Source organism: Magnolia sinica, chromosome 3 (assembly GCF_029962835.1).
Source record: "Magnolia sinica isolate HGM2019 chromosome 3, MsV1, whole genome shotgun sequence".
Taxonomy (NCBI): Eukaryota; Viridiplantae; Streptophyta; class Magnoliopsida; order Magnoliales; family Magnoliaceae; genus Magnolia; species Magnolia sinica.
The window spans coordinates 108,577,717-108,594,571 of NC_080575.1; the positions used below are offsets into that span (position 1 = coordinate 108,577,717).

The 16,855-nt window shown below is 38.2% G+C and overlaps 3 protein-coding genes across 6 annotated transcripts in view; all 3 read right to left on the reverse strand.

The window, feature by feature from the left end:
• Positions 1-16,855, reverse strand: part of LOC131240636 (glutamyl-tRNA(Gln) amidotransferase subunit B, chloroplastic/mitochondrial-like) — a 49,252-nt gene that overhangs the window by 13,032 nt on the left and 19,365 nt on the right. The gene's annotated exons all lie outside the window — the stretch shown is intronic.
• Positions 713-16,849, reverse strand: LOC131240635 (bifunctional TH2 protein, mitochondrial-like). Of its 4 annotated transcripts, none has more exons than XM_058238986.1 (7): positions 16,459-16,849; positions 16,242-16,350; positions 6,057-6,347; positions 5,467-5,953; positions 5,082-5,351; positions 1,158-1,777; positions 713-1,067 (listed from the first exon to the last, which is right to left on the reverse strand). In XM_058238986.1, the coding sequence occupies exons 1-6, from the start codon at positions 16,677-16,679 to the stop codon at positions 1,353-1,355; spliced, it is 1,803 nt and encodes a 600-aa protein (XP_058094969.1). In that variant the 5' UTR covers positions 16,680-16,849; the 3' UTR covers positions 713-1,067; positions 1,158-1,352. The 4 variants fall into 4 exon arrangements, with proteins under 4 accessions (XP_058094969.1, XP_058094970.1, XP_058094971.1 ...); XM_058238987.1 differs by having other exon boundaries at positions 16,261-16,350; positions 16,459-16,594; XM_058238989.1 differs by lacking the exon at positions 713-1,067 and adding an exon at positions 4,851-4,930 and having other exon boundaries at positions 1,639-1,777.
• LOC131240634 (bifunctional TH2 protein, mitochondrial-like) overlaps positions 713-16,855 on the reverse strand; it is a 54,558-nt gene continuing 38,415 nt past the window's right edge. Inside the window, exon 8 of the mRNA XM_058238983.1 lies at positions 713-962. The gene's annotated coding sequence lies outside the window, so the exon portion shown is untranslated. The remainder of the gene's footprint in view (positions 963-16,855) is intronic.

A 16,855-nucleotide genomic window follows, 5' to 3' on the forward strand; every position in this document is an offset into this window, starting at 1 on the left:
AGATCTCCCATTTTGGAGGATCGCTCATCCATAATCAGGCCCATCCGATCAACGTTCTCGTTCAGCTAACCATGGGTCCAGTGCGTGCGGAATCCTATCTATTGAATAACCGCATATCTGTTAAGGTTCAAGACTATAATTCCCGGGGTGGAAACTCAGAAGTGAAATGGTCAACAGACCAAATTCAATGAGAAAAATCAGACGGTTGAGATCAATTGATCCGTCCTGTACACTTATCGTGCACCGTTGCTAACCATCCAAGTTAAGGATACCAATGGAACAGTTAAAATCAACTGAATAACGTGGCTTTTGGACTATATAATCCTTTCAAGAGGGGCATAAAAATAGATGGTTCAGATTTGATATACATTCACTATATAGACTAACCTCATAACGCATTGTACCACAACTACTGAAAAATAACGGTTTCTGACCACAAATTGGGACCCAAGATAGATGAATTTATAAAGGCATGAAGCATTGGGATGTAAATGGTGTGGACCCCAATGGTTTGATAAATCAGACCGTTCATCTTAGAAACATTCTGAAATTATTTTAAGACTCGTCTGAGCTTTACTCGGATTCAGGCGAGTTGGGTTGATTCGGCCTTCACTCAAGCATGTCCCGAGTCCACTCAGGACCAAGAACGAATCAATCCATGTCGCCCAATCGTTGTATATTTTGTGGGGAATGATTCCAATTCAGTAGAGTGGCAACAAAAATAAAAAGCTTTTCAAACAAAAGTAGCCTTCTTCAGATTACCACAGATTACAGCCATTCGTCCAATGGAGAACCGATCGAAAAAATTTAAAAAAAAAATAAAAATGGGCAGAGTTGGAAGCTTTACATGAAACTCACCCCAATATAAGTTCATGATACTGGATGAGCATCGTTAATACACCCCATGTAACTAGAGAGGCGCATGCATCTTCCAAACTCCAAACCCCAGTAAAAGAATTTCACTTGCATCAAAATCTCCTCTTTTTTTTTCAATGAATGCTAGCACCCAAATCTGTTTAGACAAACAGCTTCTTACATCTTACTCCCACCTCTTTGATCACTCGCTACTGCCTGGAAAATAGGCCACGTTCATAAAACATTAGATCTTCATTCAAAAAGAGCGTGCAGAAAACAGAGCTGAAATGGGATGAAAAAACAGTCCTCAATGTGTGAATCCTGGCATCTGCATCTGCATGGCAGTCCATGCTGAAGAAAAGAAGAAAGCTGATGGGTGGCACTTCATAAAATTCACCACCATCAAGAAGAACGTCTCATGGATAATGCCTGCCTTCATTCTAACTTCTAAGCAAAAATGGATGAGAACGGAAAAAAAAAAAAAAAAAAAAAACTCATCAAAGATGATTGTATAGCCCCAAAATAAAGGCGTGAATTTCTTCCCAACTAGAGACCGTATAAAGAGTGCCAGTCAATCCCTTCCAAATAGGCAGGTCCCCTTCAACGAATTCCTTTTGTTTCTTGACCAAAGCAGGGAACAAGGGAACAAAGGAGATGTGAAACTGACTACCCACTCTCCTTAGGGTTGGGTTTGATCCGAAGACAATGCCCACGTCCGCCTCAAGCAGGCAAAGCAAGTCACCCACCGATCTGCCAACATAAACTGATAAATTCTTGCAGTCTTCATTACAGTTTTTCAAGATTTCTTTGAAATTCTGAAGCTTGTCCATGGGAGACCCCACCATCTGCAAGATTTCCCCCGTGGAAACAGATTCTTCATAAGCAAATTCATTCGAGTGTACATTCAAAACATTTAAACCACCTGCTCAAAGTGAGGAAAAAAAAAGTTTATCATTATCTCTCAGCAGCAACACACAAAAGTATTCATTCTTAGACCCTATTTCTTTAAAATGAAAGACAATGACAAAAAGTAGCATGTTTTGTCTATTCAAATTCAACCCCTCAATCATATCATCATCATAAAGTGTCCCAGCTATCATCATCATCTCTTCAGATCCAACCCGTCGATACTTTATTAATAAATCATGAAATGAAAGCCTTTTTATCCTTTTTAGTCAGTCTAGCTGACTAAATAAACCTAGATTAAAAGGACACCAGCTTGACTGCTAAAATCCAAATGCCTTTCTGATAAAACAAATTTCGGAATCCTGTGATTGCAGTTGAAATGAGCTATTCAATGACAGTGGATATGCATACAGGAACAACGGGAAAAAGTAAAAAAGAAAACAGTGTTGGAGGCACAACTAAAACTAAAGAGAGGTACCACCTATGTTATTTCCTGATTTACTTGAGCTTGTACCACAAAGATTCATGATGGCTTGGATGGGTATCAATATCATTTTTACCTTTGCCGCTGATGGATACCCATCAACCCCGTATCAGAAGTAGCAACCACTAAAATGCTTTGTTGGAGAAATGCTAAAAATGTTTCTAGTGCCCAACTAGAATTAAGGACTCATAAACCAATGACATTTTGCTTTTAAAGAAATTACATCCACATAAAAACAAAATGCTGCTAAGCGAACCAGAAACATAGAACTGAACTAAAGAATGAAGCAAAAAAGCAAGACAACAACTACAAACCTAATGGTTAAACACAAATGACCCCAGTTATGCAGCAGCTTAATGTGTGAGACTCATTCTTAAAACCCTGGAAAGGAAGAACTTTCAGCCAAATGAGTGCATAGAGAGAGCAGGCATAGCACCCTCCTGCCAGCCAAGACTTCCTCCAAGGCTCACATTAGTGGCATCTGCTAAATTATCTCTTGCTGAACAGCTGTCCCTTAGTTGTGTGAACCTTCTACTAGGCGTTGCTTGCTCTTCAAATGATGCCTCAAACAGATACTTCCCACTGCTCACATTCCCACTTCCTAATTGTTTATACCTTTTTTTTACGGGTAACGAAAATTTTTATTAAGACCGTGCCGAGATGGCGCAAAAAAGCTAAATTAGAATCTTCGACTTGTTTATACTTGCTAACATTTTAAAACAGATCCCCTACTCCCGCACCTGAATATGTTACATCTTCCCTTCACACTTCATGCAAACTATAAAAGCCATCCTCATGAGTAGAATAATGCTAAAAGGGCATGGTATCAAGCATAATCAAAAGATGAATGCTCTTAGTGTAGCCAACAGTAGGTGACAAATCGGCTCGAGAAATTCAGAAAACAGTCCATCTGTGTTAAAGTTAGCTCTATAAGTGTGTGTGTGTGTGTGTGTGTGCATGTGCGCATGCAGGAAGGTGTGTGTGTGTGTGTGTGTGTGTGTGGGGGGGGGGGGGGCACAGGGGAATGGACGTGTGTCAGTGTGTAGCAATAAAATGAACAATCAAGAATTCAATAAAGAAAAGGCAAAACAATTCCAAATAATAAGAAGAGGCAGCAGCATCTCAAATAATGCAACAAAAGCAAATGGAAAACTATGCCCTTTGAACTGGCAAACAACTTGGAATAAACCATCCAGTAGGATATTTCAAAGGTGAAAAGATATTACTACTTACGATATTAGAGAAGAACCAGATTCTTAACCATGTGCACATAGACAATAGTCAGGAGCCCACCCAAAATATATTCTCATGCATTAAAAAGAAATTGCATATGCAGCATGAAACGGGATGGACGATGAATCAAGATGAGTATCATAAGCCATAAACTAATGACGCAGATAGAGTACAACAAAAATCTCATCGACATACTTAGGATCAAATAGATGGCAGAAGTAGTGAAAAGTGTCAAACCTAGCCACTGCAACAACAGAGGGGGTCAGACAGATCTATAACCATGAGAAGTAGGAAAGGGGTGCGATTAAACACTTTTCAGAAACAGTTTATTGGATGAGAAACCTTTTTCTCTCTTTCTTTTTCTCTTTTTGGATCAGAAACATCTGTTGTTGTTGTTGTTTTTCTTTTTCTTTTTCTTCCAAACATTGCTCCAGAACATTATAAAAACTTTGTTTGACATATCAACCAATAATGTTCAGCAGAGATTTTTTTTAAAGCTTCAACAGAGATATTTACAACAGTCGGTCTTAAATATCAAATCTTTTTTTCCCCCTTTTTGATGGGCAGAAACCAAATCAATCCATTCACAGACTTTGCAGAGAAAATCTAAAAGAGAGAAACACTTATAATTGACCCAAAAAGTCTTCCTCAATTTGCTAATCAGGTTTTGAAATATCAGATCAGTTTGATGTATTTCACACCAATCTTAATCCTAATTCATGGACAAAGATAACCTGTAATTTTGTAATACATGGAAAGAAACTTGCGACTGTCCAATACATTGAAAAATGAAATGATTGTGTAGGTGTCACAAACCAAAATGGTACAAGAGACTTCCAAATTCCCAGTAACAATGCTTTGTGCCTGAATGAAAATGTCAAAATTTTAAAGCAATCATCTCGAGTCAAGGGGTGACCGAATTGCACAAGTTAAAAGTTTACCATTTTATTTTCAGATTTAAAAGATTAAATTTTAGGACTCTATTTTAGAAATTGGGATGCAAGAGTATAAACGTTAAGAATATGCAGAATGAGTTTGCAGGAAGATGGTGATCACTAAAGTCTACGTGTTTTGTATTGCAGAATGGGGAGTTGGTTGACTATCTCTTTATTCACTGTCCCTTTGCTAGTGAGCTTTGAGAGAGGTATCCTCGAAATGCCATGGGTGATGCTAGGCTCCGTCGAGAGCCTCTTTCTTTCTTGGTATGGAGGCAGGTTTGGGAAGAGGGAGATTGTCCTTTTTGGCAGGCATCTGGGCCTCATGGGGAGAGAGGAATAATTGGTGCTTCCATAATCATAGTGGGTTAGTTTCGGAGATCTTTAAGATGGCAAAATAGGATAAAATGGACTGAGCCTCAAATATTATGGCTCACCTCTCGTCTTTATCTTGGGCTGTCTTGCAATTTGTTTGTGGCTTTTTTTGGCCTTTGTTCTCTTTTAATAAAATTGTTACCTTTCACCAAAAAATTAAAAATAAATAAGAAAGAAAATAAGAGTAAGAGTATAAACATTTAGAAAAAATGAAAGAATATACAAAGCTAAGCACTGGCAGACTATATTTTACAAGTTCAACAAGTACATTACTAAGAAAAAAATAAATTTACCTGATGAAAAAGCTGACCTAATGAGATCTCCACACCAACAATATGAAAGTATATGGATATCTGCATTAAGCTCTTCCTTCTTCTTTACAAGCTGCTGGAAAAAACCCACACAACCATCTTGGAGTAGTAGGCGTTCCCCTGCCCGTTTTATGCCCTCTAAATCTAAGCCCTTCAACACTCCAGACTCAATGACTCGAGCATTTGCTTGTTTTTCAAAGTCAGAAAACCGCTCAAGTGCTTTACATAGACCTTTATGGTTAAATGTTTCCACTGAAAAGCAACAGCAGGAAGCAAAATATAAATAGTGCCCCCTTACAAAGCCTTCTTTGCTTCTTCCAGTATTGATTAAAGAAATGAAACTACAAAAGCAACTACTTTCAATTACCTATTTCACTGGGCATAATGCTCTCTATGCACTGTTCATGTTCCTCAGTATATTGCCTGGAAATAACATCCCACGAGTTCCTTAGATCGGCTGATGACTTTCGAGCAATTGGATTTTCAGGAACGATTGGATTTTCAGGAGCAATTGGATTTTCAGGAACAATTGGATTTTCAGGAACAATTGGATTTTCAGGTCCACTAGGATTAGCTTTGGGTGCAATTAATATCGAAATCTCTGCTAAGATGGCAGAGGAATCAAAACGAGTACATGTCAAATCAAAATCAGAAAATATAACGAGATGGCGCTCTGCTGGCTCCTGCATTCTTGCGAAAGGGACTACAGTTCGATGAACAATTGGTTGAGCAGACAAAAATTCTATCAGAAGATTCAAAGCTTGATGATAAAGCCTTTCTACGACTTTGAGCTCCTCCCCCGTCAACGAGATACTTAGTTTGTCAAGCATTTCCTCAGTTTGCACAGCCACTGCCTGTGTTGGTTCAGAAGGACAACAATGCATGGTCATACTTTAGAAAAAGTCTTTTAAGAGAGTAGACTATTGGCAAGTATATCAGATTAAATATGAGCCAAACCTCAAAACTTTCAGAGGCATAACCGTCAATCCACTTCTTATAGGGGTGACTGGTTTCTGCAGGATCCAGACATGACTGAAGCTTCTTTCCTAAAAAAGCATACAGCCTCATGCAAGGAGTCATCGCGCCTAATGTATAAGCAGCAAGTTTTATCTTCTCAAAAGGAGTTGCAATTTTGGCAGGGTCTTTTACTCCTTCGAACTTTCCTGAAGCGGTCGCTACCAGGAAATCTGTGTATTTAAGAGTCACAGGATTCGGAGAGCTCTCTTTTGCAAGGTCCACACCCCATTCCTGCATAACTGGTTTCCATCAAAGAAGTACCATTGCACAGAAAATATTCTTCAAAGACAAAAATGACTGGAAAATCGAACGTGTCAATACATAACTTGAAAATAGAGACTAAAATCTCCTCCAAACATCTGTGCACTAACTGCGGCCATAGATCATAAAAGTCTCTGGCCTGTGTTCAACTCAGTGTTTTAAATATCAACGATATCAGCCGATATATCCCACGATATATCTTATATCACACCTGTGCGATACGAAACACACAAGTAGTGCCGATATATCCCACCTATTCGATCCAGTGAGCAATTTCGATTTCTGATCTATGTTTTTGTCATAAATCACATTAAACCATTGTCAAATGGTTACAAATCTATGATTCTTTATGTTTTCCATCAAAAATCATGGATTTGGAACTTCGATTTCAAGATTTGGGGGAGATGGGTCAAGTTGCGGAAAATTGACAAAATTCGAAATTTCTCAATTTCTTGCAAATTAGTTGCAATCTTTGTATCCAAACACAAAATTAAACATATATGTAACCTGATCTAGAGACTCTTCTTTTGCTTTTGAATATATTGCTTATGTTTCCTTGTATGTCTTCTTACGTTTATAAATTATATGAATAGACTTTGAATATACTGGCTTCAGTTCATTTGGAAAGAGCATATGTTAGGACCCCATACAAAGGAAACCCCTATTATGTGCACTTTCTTTTTGTAATGGTTTGATTTCTAAGTGTGTATTGATGCATTTTTCAACAATCCCTGAAGTTTCATTGAAAAAATCGACCAATTTCCCAATATTCCCATGTTTCCCAATAACAACGATACATTACGCGATACAACCGATATATCCTATGCGATAACCGATATGTATCCGTATCCCAAGGGTGCGATACATTATGCGATAACGATATTTAAAACATTTGTTCAACTATTTAGATAATATCAAGATGTTGATACCTTCTCAGCATATGTTTATCACAAATCAAATCCTAGGTGAGTAAAATCCTGTAACTTGCCTCAATTCACCAGAAACCAAGTTAAACTATAGAGAAACTTGGCCTTGGACAAAACAATGTCTCAGCCCTGACTAAGCAGACTTAGCAAAACTTAGTTAACCAGGCTTCACTTTCTTTCTTATAAACTTTTCCTTGTCGGTCTATTTCATTCTTCTAACCAGGCTTCACTTCCTTTCTTATAGACTTTTCCATGTCAATCTATTTCACTCTTCTTCTTTTCGTTTCTTTTTCAAATTCCTGAGGATTTGTGCAATTTCTTTACGTGGATCTGGCACAGCTGAGTGCTTTCAACTATAGCCATATATATATATATATATATATATATATATATATATATATATATATATATATATATATATATATATATATATATATATATATATATAATGTGATTTGAGTAGGTTAGTAAGCTTCTCATGAAATAACTTTGTCATACAAGCAGAAATAGCTATGTTTTTGGTGAATTGTTGTTCAGGTATATTCAGGGCTGTTTTGTGTTTGGTTGAGACGAGGACCTTCCACTATTGGCCACATAAAGAGTGTTGCAATTTCTGCTCTTCTCCTCTTCTTTTTTTCTTTTTTCTTTTTAATAAAATTATTATTATTATTTTATCATGCTTTTGAGGCATCATAACAATTGTAAGGGTACCAAATGAAGTTGAAGAAGTCTAGGTGTGTGCAACACACACAAACTGTTAAGTAACACTCTACCCAACCTAACAAGAAGGATTGCAACCTGCAATGGAGCTTTCCTTTTCCATTCATCATTTCTTCCTTTATTAGGACTTTATTATCAGTTGTGGGTGTAGTTCACTTAGATATTATGCAGTATTGCACATGTGACTTCATGTACCATTGAACGTGTCATCCCCCTCTTAACCATCTTTCCAAAAAAAAAAAAATCCCATTTTCTTGGGTGTTTTAAATCGGTTCATTATATGAGAGCTGAATATTAAAGCATTAAAATCTTGTTTATTTATTAAATATTAGAGCATTAAAATCATATTAACTAATTAAATATTTTTGTCCTACAACACATTTTAGGCCACTATACAATGGAAACCTATTACATATAGTTGTTTTTTGTAATATTTGAGTCCCAAGTTTTTAATCATGTCTTTTATGATCTCCTAAAGATTCACTAAAAAATTCCACACACACAAAAGCAAGTGCACTTCCTCCCACACTCATAACCACTATCTCACACCCAACTGTGCACACACATGAACACACTCTTTTGGAGATGAGAAATTTTTATATAAAGACAACAAAAAGATTACAGCAGGTGAGCATTTTTTTGATTTTTATATTTGGGTTAGCTTGTTAGTACACCCCACTGTAAGTACACACTCCGTGTTAGCCATCCCCACTAGGGAATCGATACCAAGACCTCAGTGTTGAAATGAGGTATCTTCACTCAGTCTACTACTAGGCAAGCATTTCCGAACAATAAATGAAGAATAGAAGAGTCGTCATTGGGTAGATCATCAACTATAGAGTTTCCTTCCCTAAGAATGCAAGCAGAGGATGCCAAAGAAGTGCTTCTCTTAACTCTCTAAATTCCTCCACCATCTTCCCAATCTCCACTATATCCACGATCCAAGGATGCCCAATTAATGGCACTTTAAGCATCATCTTCGGTGATTGCAGGGGCCTTTGTACAGATGAGTTCACTTAGGCATGTCCATAGGGCCCTAATTTCCACCTTGTTCAAATCACAAACCAATGGGACTAACAAAGACTCGATGAACCCCACTTATGATATCTCTAGTTACTGTTACATCAGGGTTGCCCCTTGAACACCCATCAAAGCTTAGTTTCTGCATCCCCCATGGAGGAGCCTTCCACGTGGAGTGGATTTAGACAAGAACAGAAAGTATCCTCCATAAACCATGTCCAGCATTTCTTCAGGTCATGTTTAGACAGTCCAATAAATTCATTGAGTACTAAACTCCAATGAATTTTGCCATCACTTCGGTTAAGGTTCTAGTACATTTATAAAGGCTCTATTATTCATGCCTTTCCGTATCATCCCCCATATTGCAGGAAGGGATAAGCACCACAGGTTACTAGCTCTTTGACTTTTGAAACCAAACTCCCATGCATCTAGGATGCTATCCACAGATGAAGGCATCATTCAACTCTCCCCGATAAGGGTTTTTTTTTTTTTTTTTTTTCACTTTTTTTCTAGACAACCTCAATCCCTCGATCTAGTGGTTGGGCGAAGAACCTCACTTATACCTAAGAAAGCTAAGTTCAGAATGCAATTCCGCACTTTCTAGGAAAGTGGCAATGAATGAAGCAATGACTAACTGTCTCCTCAACTTTAAGTGACAAAAACCATTGATGATATATCTGACCACCACTATTGAGGGAGATGATCCAGCAACAGAACTTCAACTTTCCCTGCCACCCAAGTAAGCATGAGCTTATAGCATTGTGAGCATCTCCCACACTCATGATTCTTCAATAGAAAGATCACACCAGAAAGGCCCTTTGTTCAAATTAAGCAACTTAATCCTAGCACTAGGTTGAAGAATCCTCCAATAGAGAAAATGAGTCGATTTCCACATTATTCAGATTTCTCCTAGAGTGGAATGTACCAAATAATCCAATCACCCTACTTCAAGAACATCTGCCAACCAGTATGTCCTTTTCCAATGCCAACCTAGAGAGATTCTTGAAAATGTTTCCAAAGGAACCATCAGTGCACCATCTTTCTTCCCAAAAAAGAATATGAGACTCATTATCTTCCAAGCCATCCTGCACTAATATGAAGACATCCTCCAATAGAAGCAACAACTGGGAAGGAGTTGATTTCCACGTGGTTCACATTCCTCTTAAGTGGAATGAACTAAATAACCTGACCACCCTCTTAAACATCTGTCAATAGTGATTTCCTTTTCCACTACCAACCTATAGAGATTCTCAAACAGTTCCTTCCCAATTACCTTCCCAAAAAAGAATTACAACATCCATTATCGACCCCATATATGATACCCCCGTTGAATTTACAATTGCCGGGTCCTTACTCATGGTTCAGTGGTAGACTCACAAGAGTTTCAACACATAGGTCATGGGTTTGAGTACCCATTGTGGGGTGTGAGTGTGTGTGTATGTACACACACACACACACACACACACACACACACACACACACAATTGCCCTTCAAACCCCTACACTTGAGAATTAACAACAGGACGGAGCATCCAACCACCATCACGGAGGTCGTATTTAGAGCTTGTCATCCTCCATAAGCTATCCTCATTTTGCAAGAACCTCCATAACCACTTCCTAAGAAGAACTACATTCATAGCCTTCAATCTTCTAATTCTAAGGCCACTCATATCTCTTTGTTTGCATACTTCCACTTGACTAGATAGATCTTACAAGTTTGAGAGAGCACGAGTTTGGGGAGAAATATTCTCTTGCAAAGGGAGAAAACCTTATAAAATTAACCCCTTTGAATTGTGTAGTATGTGCAAAGTCTTTTATTCTCCTCCTCTATCTTCTTTCTCATCCCTCCTCCATTTTGGGCGCCTTCGATTGTCTCTTTTTGTGTAGTTTGTTTTGCTTCTCAAGTTTGGCAAGGCGACGAGAGGGTCACCCTTCACCTCTATTCTCGTCGTTTGTTTTCTTCTAATGTTGAATCCATCATCTTTTCTTTTAAAAATAAAAATAAAAAATGATGAGAATAGAGGACGCGGAGTAATGCAATCTTTCATCCATCACACTCCCAATTAGGGTTGTACACGAGTCGAGCTAGCTCGAAAAGCTCACTCAGCTCGGCTCGAGTTAGCTCAATCTCTCGAAGGACGACTCGGGGTGAATCAAGCTCCATACAACCTAGCTCGATTTGAAAACGAGCTGAGTTCGAGAATAGTGCAGCTCGACTCAAATATTACACACACGCACGCACGCACGCACATATGATAAAATTTTAAAACACAAATATGATAAAATTTTAAAACAAAACCCTACCTAACTCGTGTCTGGCCGTCCCTTTCCTTTCTCTTTTCCTTCCTTTCCCTAACCCAACCCACCGCTGCCCGCGCCCGTCCAAGCAATCTCTCTCTCTCTCTCTCTCCTCCTCCTCCTCCTCCTCCTCCTGATCCTCACTCCGCTACTTGCCCGGCATCTGCTCGACTCGTCTCAACACACACACACACACACACATGATAAAATTTTAAAACACATATATGATAAAATTTTAAAACAAAACCCTACCTAACTCGTGTCTGGCCGTCCCTTTCCTATCTCTTTTCCTTCCTTTCCCTAACCCAACCCACCGCTGCCCGTGCCCGTCCAAGCAATCTCTCTCTCTCTCTCTCCTCCTCCTCCTCCTCCTCCTAATCCTCACTCCACTACTTGCCCGGCATCTGCTCGACTCGTCTCAACCTGGCTTAGCATCTGCACTCAGCTACTCGTCCCAGCTCTGTCACTCTCTCTCTCTCTCTCAGCACCCATCACAAAGGTAGGTTACTTTCCTCTATCATGAATGATTTATTTAATTTTTTATATATATCAATGAATGTTTGATTTTCTATTTGATTTGGGTTGGGTGTTGGCTTGAGTCAGGTGCAGGTTGGGCGCTGGGTGGGGCCGGGTTAGGAGCTGGCTTAGGTCGGGTTGGGAACAGACTCAACTCGACTCGACTCGAAAGCTTTGGCAAACAAACCAAGCTCCAATGTTGAGCTCAAGCTCGAACTCGAGTAAGGCACGGATGAGTCAAGCTGAGCTTGGCCCACCTAGACTAAACTCGGCTCGATGTACAGCCCTACTCCCAATGAGGCTAATAGCTAAAAATCTTTTACTTGTAGCACCCGCCTCTCCCTTAGGGATAAGGGCAATGAAGGAAGATCCCATCTCCCAGCCAACTCTTTCCCTTCCACGATTTTTTTTTTCTAGAAATGCAAATAAATCTCTTTTCACCTCCGCCCAAAAATTTGATGAAAAGCCAATAGGAAGCCATTTGGAATATCAAAGACGGCTTCCTAATCCCTACTTCAAAAGAGTTATGCTCTTAGCATATCCCATTAGCTTTCTAATTAATATTTGGTAGAACGGCAAGCTATTGAGTGTTAGCCGCACCCAATTTCCACCACGTACAATCTCATGTACTAAAAAACAATTGCCTTGCATATTTCTTCTCAATCATCCAAACATCCCCGACCCCCCAACTGAAATAAGGCCTATTTCTGAATCCAGCTCATTCCATGCTAAAAGGGGGATTAAATTCTTTTCTTCTTTTCTTTTCTTTTTTCTTTAATCATAAAACACCAACCAAAGATCTACCAAACACTTAGCTAGAGTGCATAAGGTTCTATTTTTCCGTTATCAAATCCGGTATCATTTCAATAGCCACATACACACTAATAAGTTTGAAAAGATTAAATGCACTTCATTAAGCATCAAATACACACCATGCTCATCAAGTTCAATCTAAGGTGAGCAATCAAGTATATATCATATCATAAATTGCTGTGAGATGTACTCATGTGCTGCATTATCAACCCTAAGGGGTGTGGCACGTGCAACACATACGGGGAAGGAGGGAGGGAGAGAGATTGAAGGGGAAGGGTGTGACTAGTGTTCGAAATATCGGTATCGCGGTACATACTGCATCCTTAGGATACAGATACATATCGGTTATCGCACGGGATATATCGTCTCTATTGGGTAATTTATCGCACTTTTTGGGAAACATGGGGAAACATTGGGGAAATGGTTGAATTTTTCAATGAAACTTCAAGGATTGTTAAAAAAGACTTCAATACACACTTTCAAATCAAAACATCTCAAAAAAAAAGTGCACATAATAGGTTTCCTTTGTATAGGGTCCTAAGCTATGCGTTGTATGACTAAAATAATGCAACTATATTCAAATTGAATGCATAACATTTAGAGTGTATGTGATGATCATTTCATCAAACACTCCAAAATACTTCAAAATTAGTCTCAATCGACAGTTGGTTAAAGGGAAATTTAAATAAAAAATTAATATTTTAATTAAAATTTATTAATTTTTAATTAGAAAAAGAATTTTATTTTCTGAAAATTGGCGAGGACCTAACAAATCAGTAGATCAGCCCTCATACATGCTTGATTTCATGTTTGGAGTGCGATATTGCAAGCAATTTGTGAGAAATTGAGGAAATTTTGAATTGTCCCCAATTTTCCCCAAATTGGACATCCTACACTCAAATTTCGAAATTAGAGTGTATGGTATGTGATGATCATTTCATCAAATACTCCTAAATACTTTGAAATTAGTCTCAATTGATAGTTGGTTGAAGGAAAATTTCGAAAAAAAAAAACATGGAGAACATGAAGAACTAATAGATATCGAAATCAAAGCTCCAACTCCATGATTTTTCATGCAAAACATGAAGAACCGATGAATTTATAAAATTGTAACCATTCGACACTGATTTAACATAATTTCAACAATAAAAAGGGATCAAAATTTGAAAATGCTCACTGGGTCGAACATGTGGGATATATCGGCACTACCCGTGGGTTTTGTATCGCACAGGTGGGATACAAGATATACCAAAGGATATATCGGCTGATATCATCGATCTTTAAAACATTGGGTGTGACTAGGTGCGGGCTACACGCAGGCAATTGCTAATGATCAACCAAACCTGACACACATGGCTCAAAAAATCCCCCCAAAAGTTAGCACCGTAAGATAATCAAAATCTGGATTTTTCTGACTTTTACCTATTTTCGCTGAAACACAACAAAAAGCTGTCCAAAAATTGCATAAAAAACACCAATATTCTTCTAAAACCATTCTCTTCTAAATCCCTTACCTTTCTGCTTTAAAGGACTACATGGATGTACCTTAGTGACATCAACAGTGGACCCCACAATAGTAGACTGCAATCAGATCCAAAAACCTGCTCTAATACCAAGCAGAAAGTGGCGAGATTGCTAACAGACGATAATTAGTAGACAGTTTCTGAACATGAAGAACAGACGACAAAAACAATGAAGGGGATTGAGTGATGTTTCCACTTCCCTCAACATGAGTACATGATTCATTAGCAGTTTTTATGCGGCCAAGGTCAAAACAGAAAACTGCAGGAGCAGTTTGAAACTGTGGGCATCCCATCTCACTGTTTCTGATGCTTTGGCCCACCTGATTTTAGATATGCCTCGGTTTTGCCCCCCTAACCTAACATGAGCTGCCACAAATGATGGACATAGTGGATGTTGCAAGGACATCGCAATGGGCCCGAATGGTTTTTTTGTTGGACGAAATTCTTAAGGGTTGCATTGTGTGGGCTAGGAGGAGAGGAAATGGTGCATACTACTCTCATAAAAACGGAAATCACAGAAATATCCCCAGTTGAAGGGCCAGACACATCCACTATTCTTTATGTTTTATAATCTCTCAACAACTAATTGTGGGGGTAAAAGTATCCACCAACTTCTCGCGTTGTATATTATACTTATAAGTCTTCAGAGTTCAAAACAAGATCCAAAGGCCTTGATGCTTTCTTCTTTGAAAGAATCCCTTGTTCCTAAAGAGTTAAAAGCTTTCTCTCAAAAGCAATATGGTGCTAGAAGTTGAGAATTTCTTATAAATACTTTCAACATTATGATATGAAACACAGAAATCGTGCATGTTGCTTTATGATATATTGACTCCATACGACGATAGCATGTGCCAAACAAGGTAGTCAAATGCCTGAAATAGCCTAAGCAACCGACACCTTCTTGTTATCTGGAAGTCGCCAATGAATAGACCATGAACTGCTCTAACTGTCAAATATTTCCAAACAAGTCAAACCATAGTACTTGCACATGTCAAACCATCAAATACCTTGAGTCCAATAGAAATCAGACCATCATAATTCATGTGTTGGAAACAATAAATCAAGAGTCCCGATATATCGCAGCATCTTGCTTGCCTTTCAAAATATCTAAATTGCTCTGAGCATGAATCCTCTTCAACGATTCATTTTGTCTTGACAGATCCAGTTTGCCTTCTTAAAATGTCTCTCTTCCATGTGATAAGAAATTACAATTTGTTACAATTCCAAGTTCTTTATTTATATTTGCATTGCTTCACAGAAAAATGATGTAGATGGGATACCCTACGGCCAGTTCAAATTCAAGTCCGATCCCAACTGGTGGCGGAAACATGCACTCTCAGGAGATGATGATTTCAAAGAAAAGCGGCCACCCGCAATGCGTTTTCCAATTGATGTTGAAATGTTCCAAGAAACAACCAAACAGGCCCATACATTTATAAATAAATAATTTTTTATTTTTTATTTTTTATTTTTAAAAAAAAGTCTACTTGAATCAGATATGGATTTCTAATGGCTGTTGAAATGTTCCAAGAAACATCCAAACAGGTCCATACATTAAAAAAAGAAGAGTATAACTGAATCAGGTATGGAAATTATCATGAATAGAAGAATGAAAAAAGAAATTCAAATGTCCAAATAACACATCAAAGCAATCAAACGGGCCCATACAAGAAACAACCAAACGGGCCCATACATTATTTTTTTAAAAAAAAAAAGAAAAGAATTTCCAAGAAACAACCAAACGGGCCCATACATTATTTTTTAATATATATATATATATATATATATAAATTAAAAAAAAAAAAAAAAGAAAAAAAAAAGAAAAGAAGAGTCTACTTGGATCAGATACGGATTTCTAATGGCTGTTGAAATGTTCCAAGAAACATCCAAACAGGTCCATACATTAAAAAAAGAAGAGTATACCTGAATCAGGTATGGAAATTATCACGAATAGAAGAACGAAAAAAGAAATTCAAATGTCCAAATAACACATCAAAGCAATCAAAAACAAAAAAAGGAAAAGGAAAAGAAAAAACTCAAAATCTTACTTTCATTGACAAATCATACATTTTCATCTCCTCCAAAGCCCAATTCCTCAAATAGCATATACCCGCCTTTGCATCGTCATCGTCTGCACAATCCTCCGCCATATCATAACTAGAAAGGAAAAGAAAAACCCTAATTCAACACAATCTCACCAAAAGAAATACCAAACCTAAACCTAAAGAAGTAAAAGACAGAAAGAAAGAATGCTCAAGAACTCACGCTTGCACAAAAGCCCTAAGGAAATAGACATCCTGTGCGATGTATTTACAGAACGTCTCCAATTCCAATCTGCCAGAAGCCAAAGACACGATGAACGGTGTAAACTCGGCGAAGACGGATTGCTTTTGGAACTTGATCCATAACTGAGATGGCAGACCTTCTACGTTCTGACCGACTCCCATTGCTGAGAAATTTGGATGAGGTTGCTTTTGTCCCTCCATTTTAGAAGAGGACAGCCAATACCCGATACGCTAGAATCTTATCAAGAATTGGAATGGAGATTTCAGTGAATATGGGCCCTTGATTTGGAGAGAGATCTAAGGGTTCAGATTTCAAAGGAAGAAGGAGAGCATCAAAACAGAGAGAGAGAGAGAGAGAGAGAGAGAGAGAGAGAGAG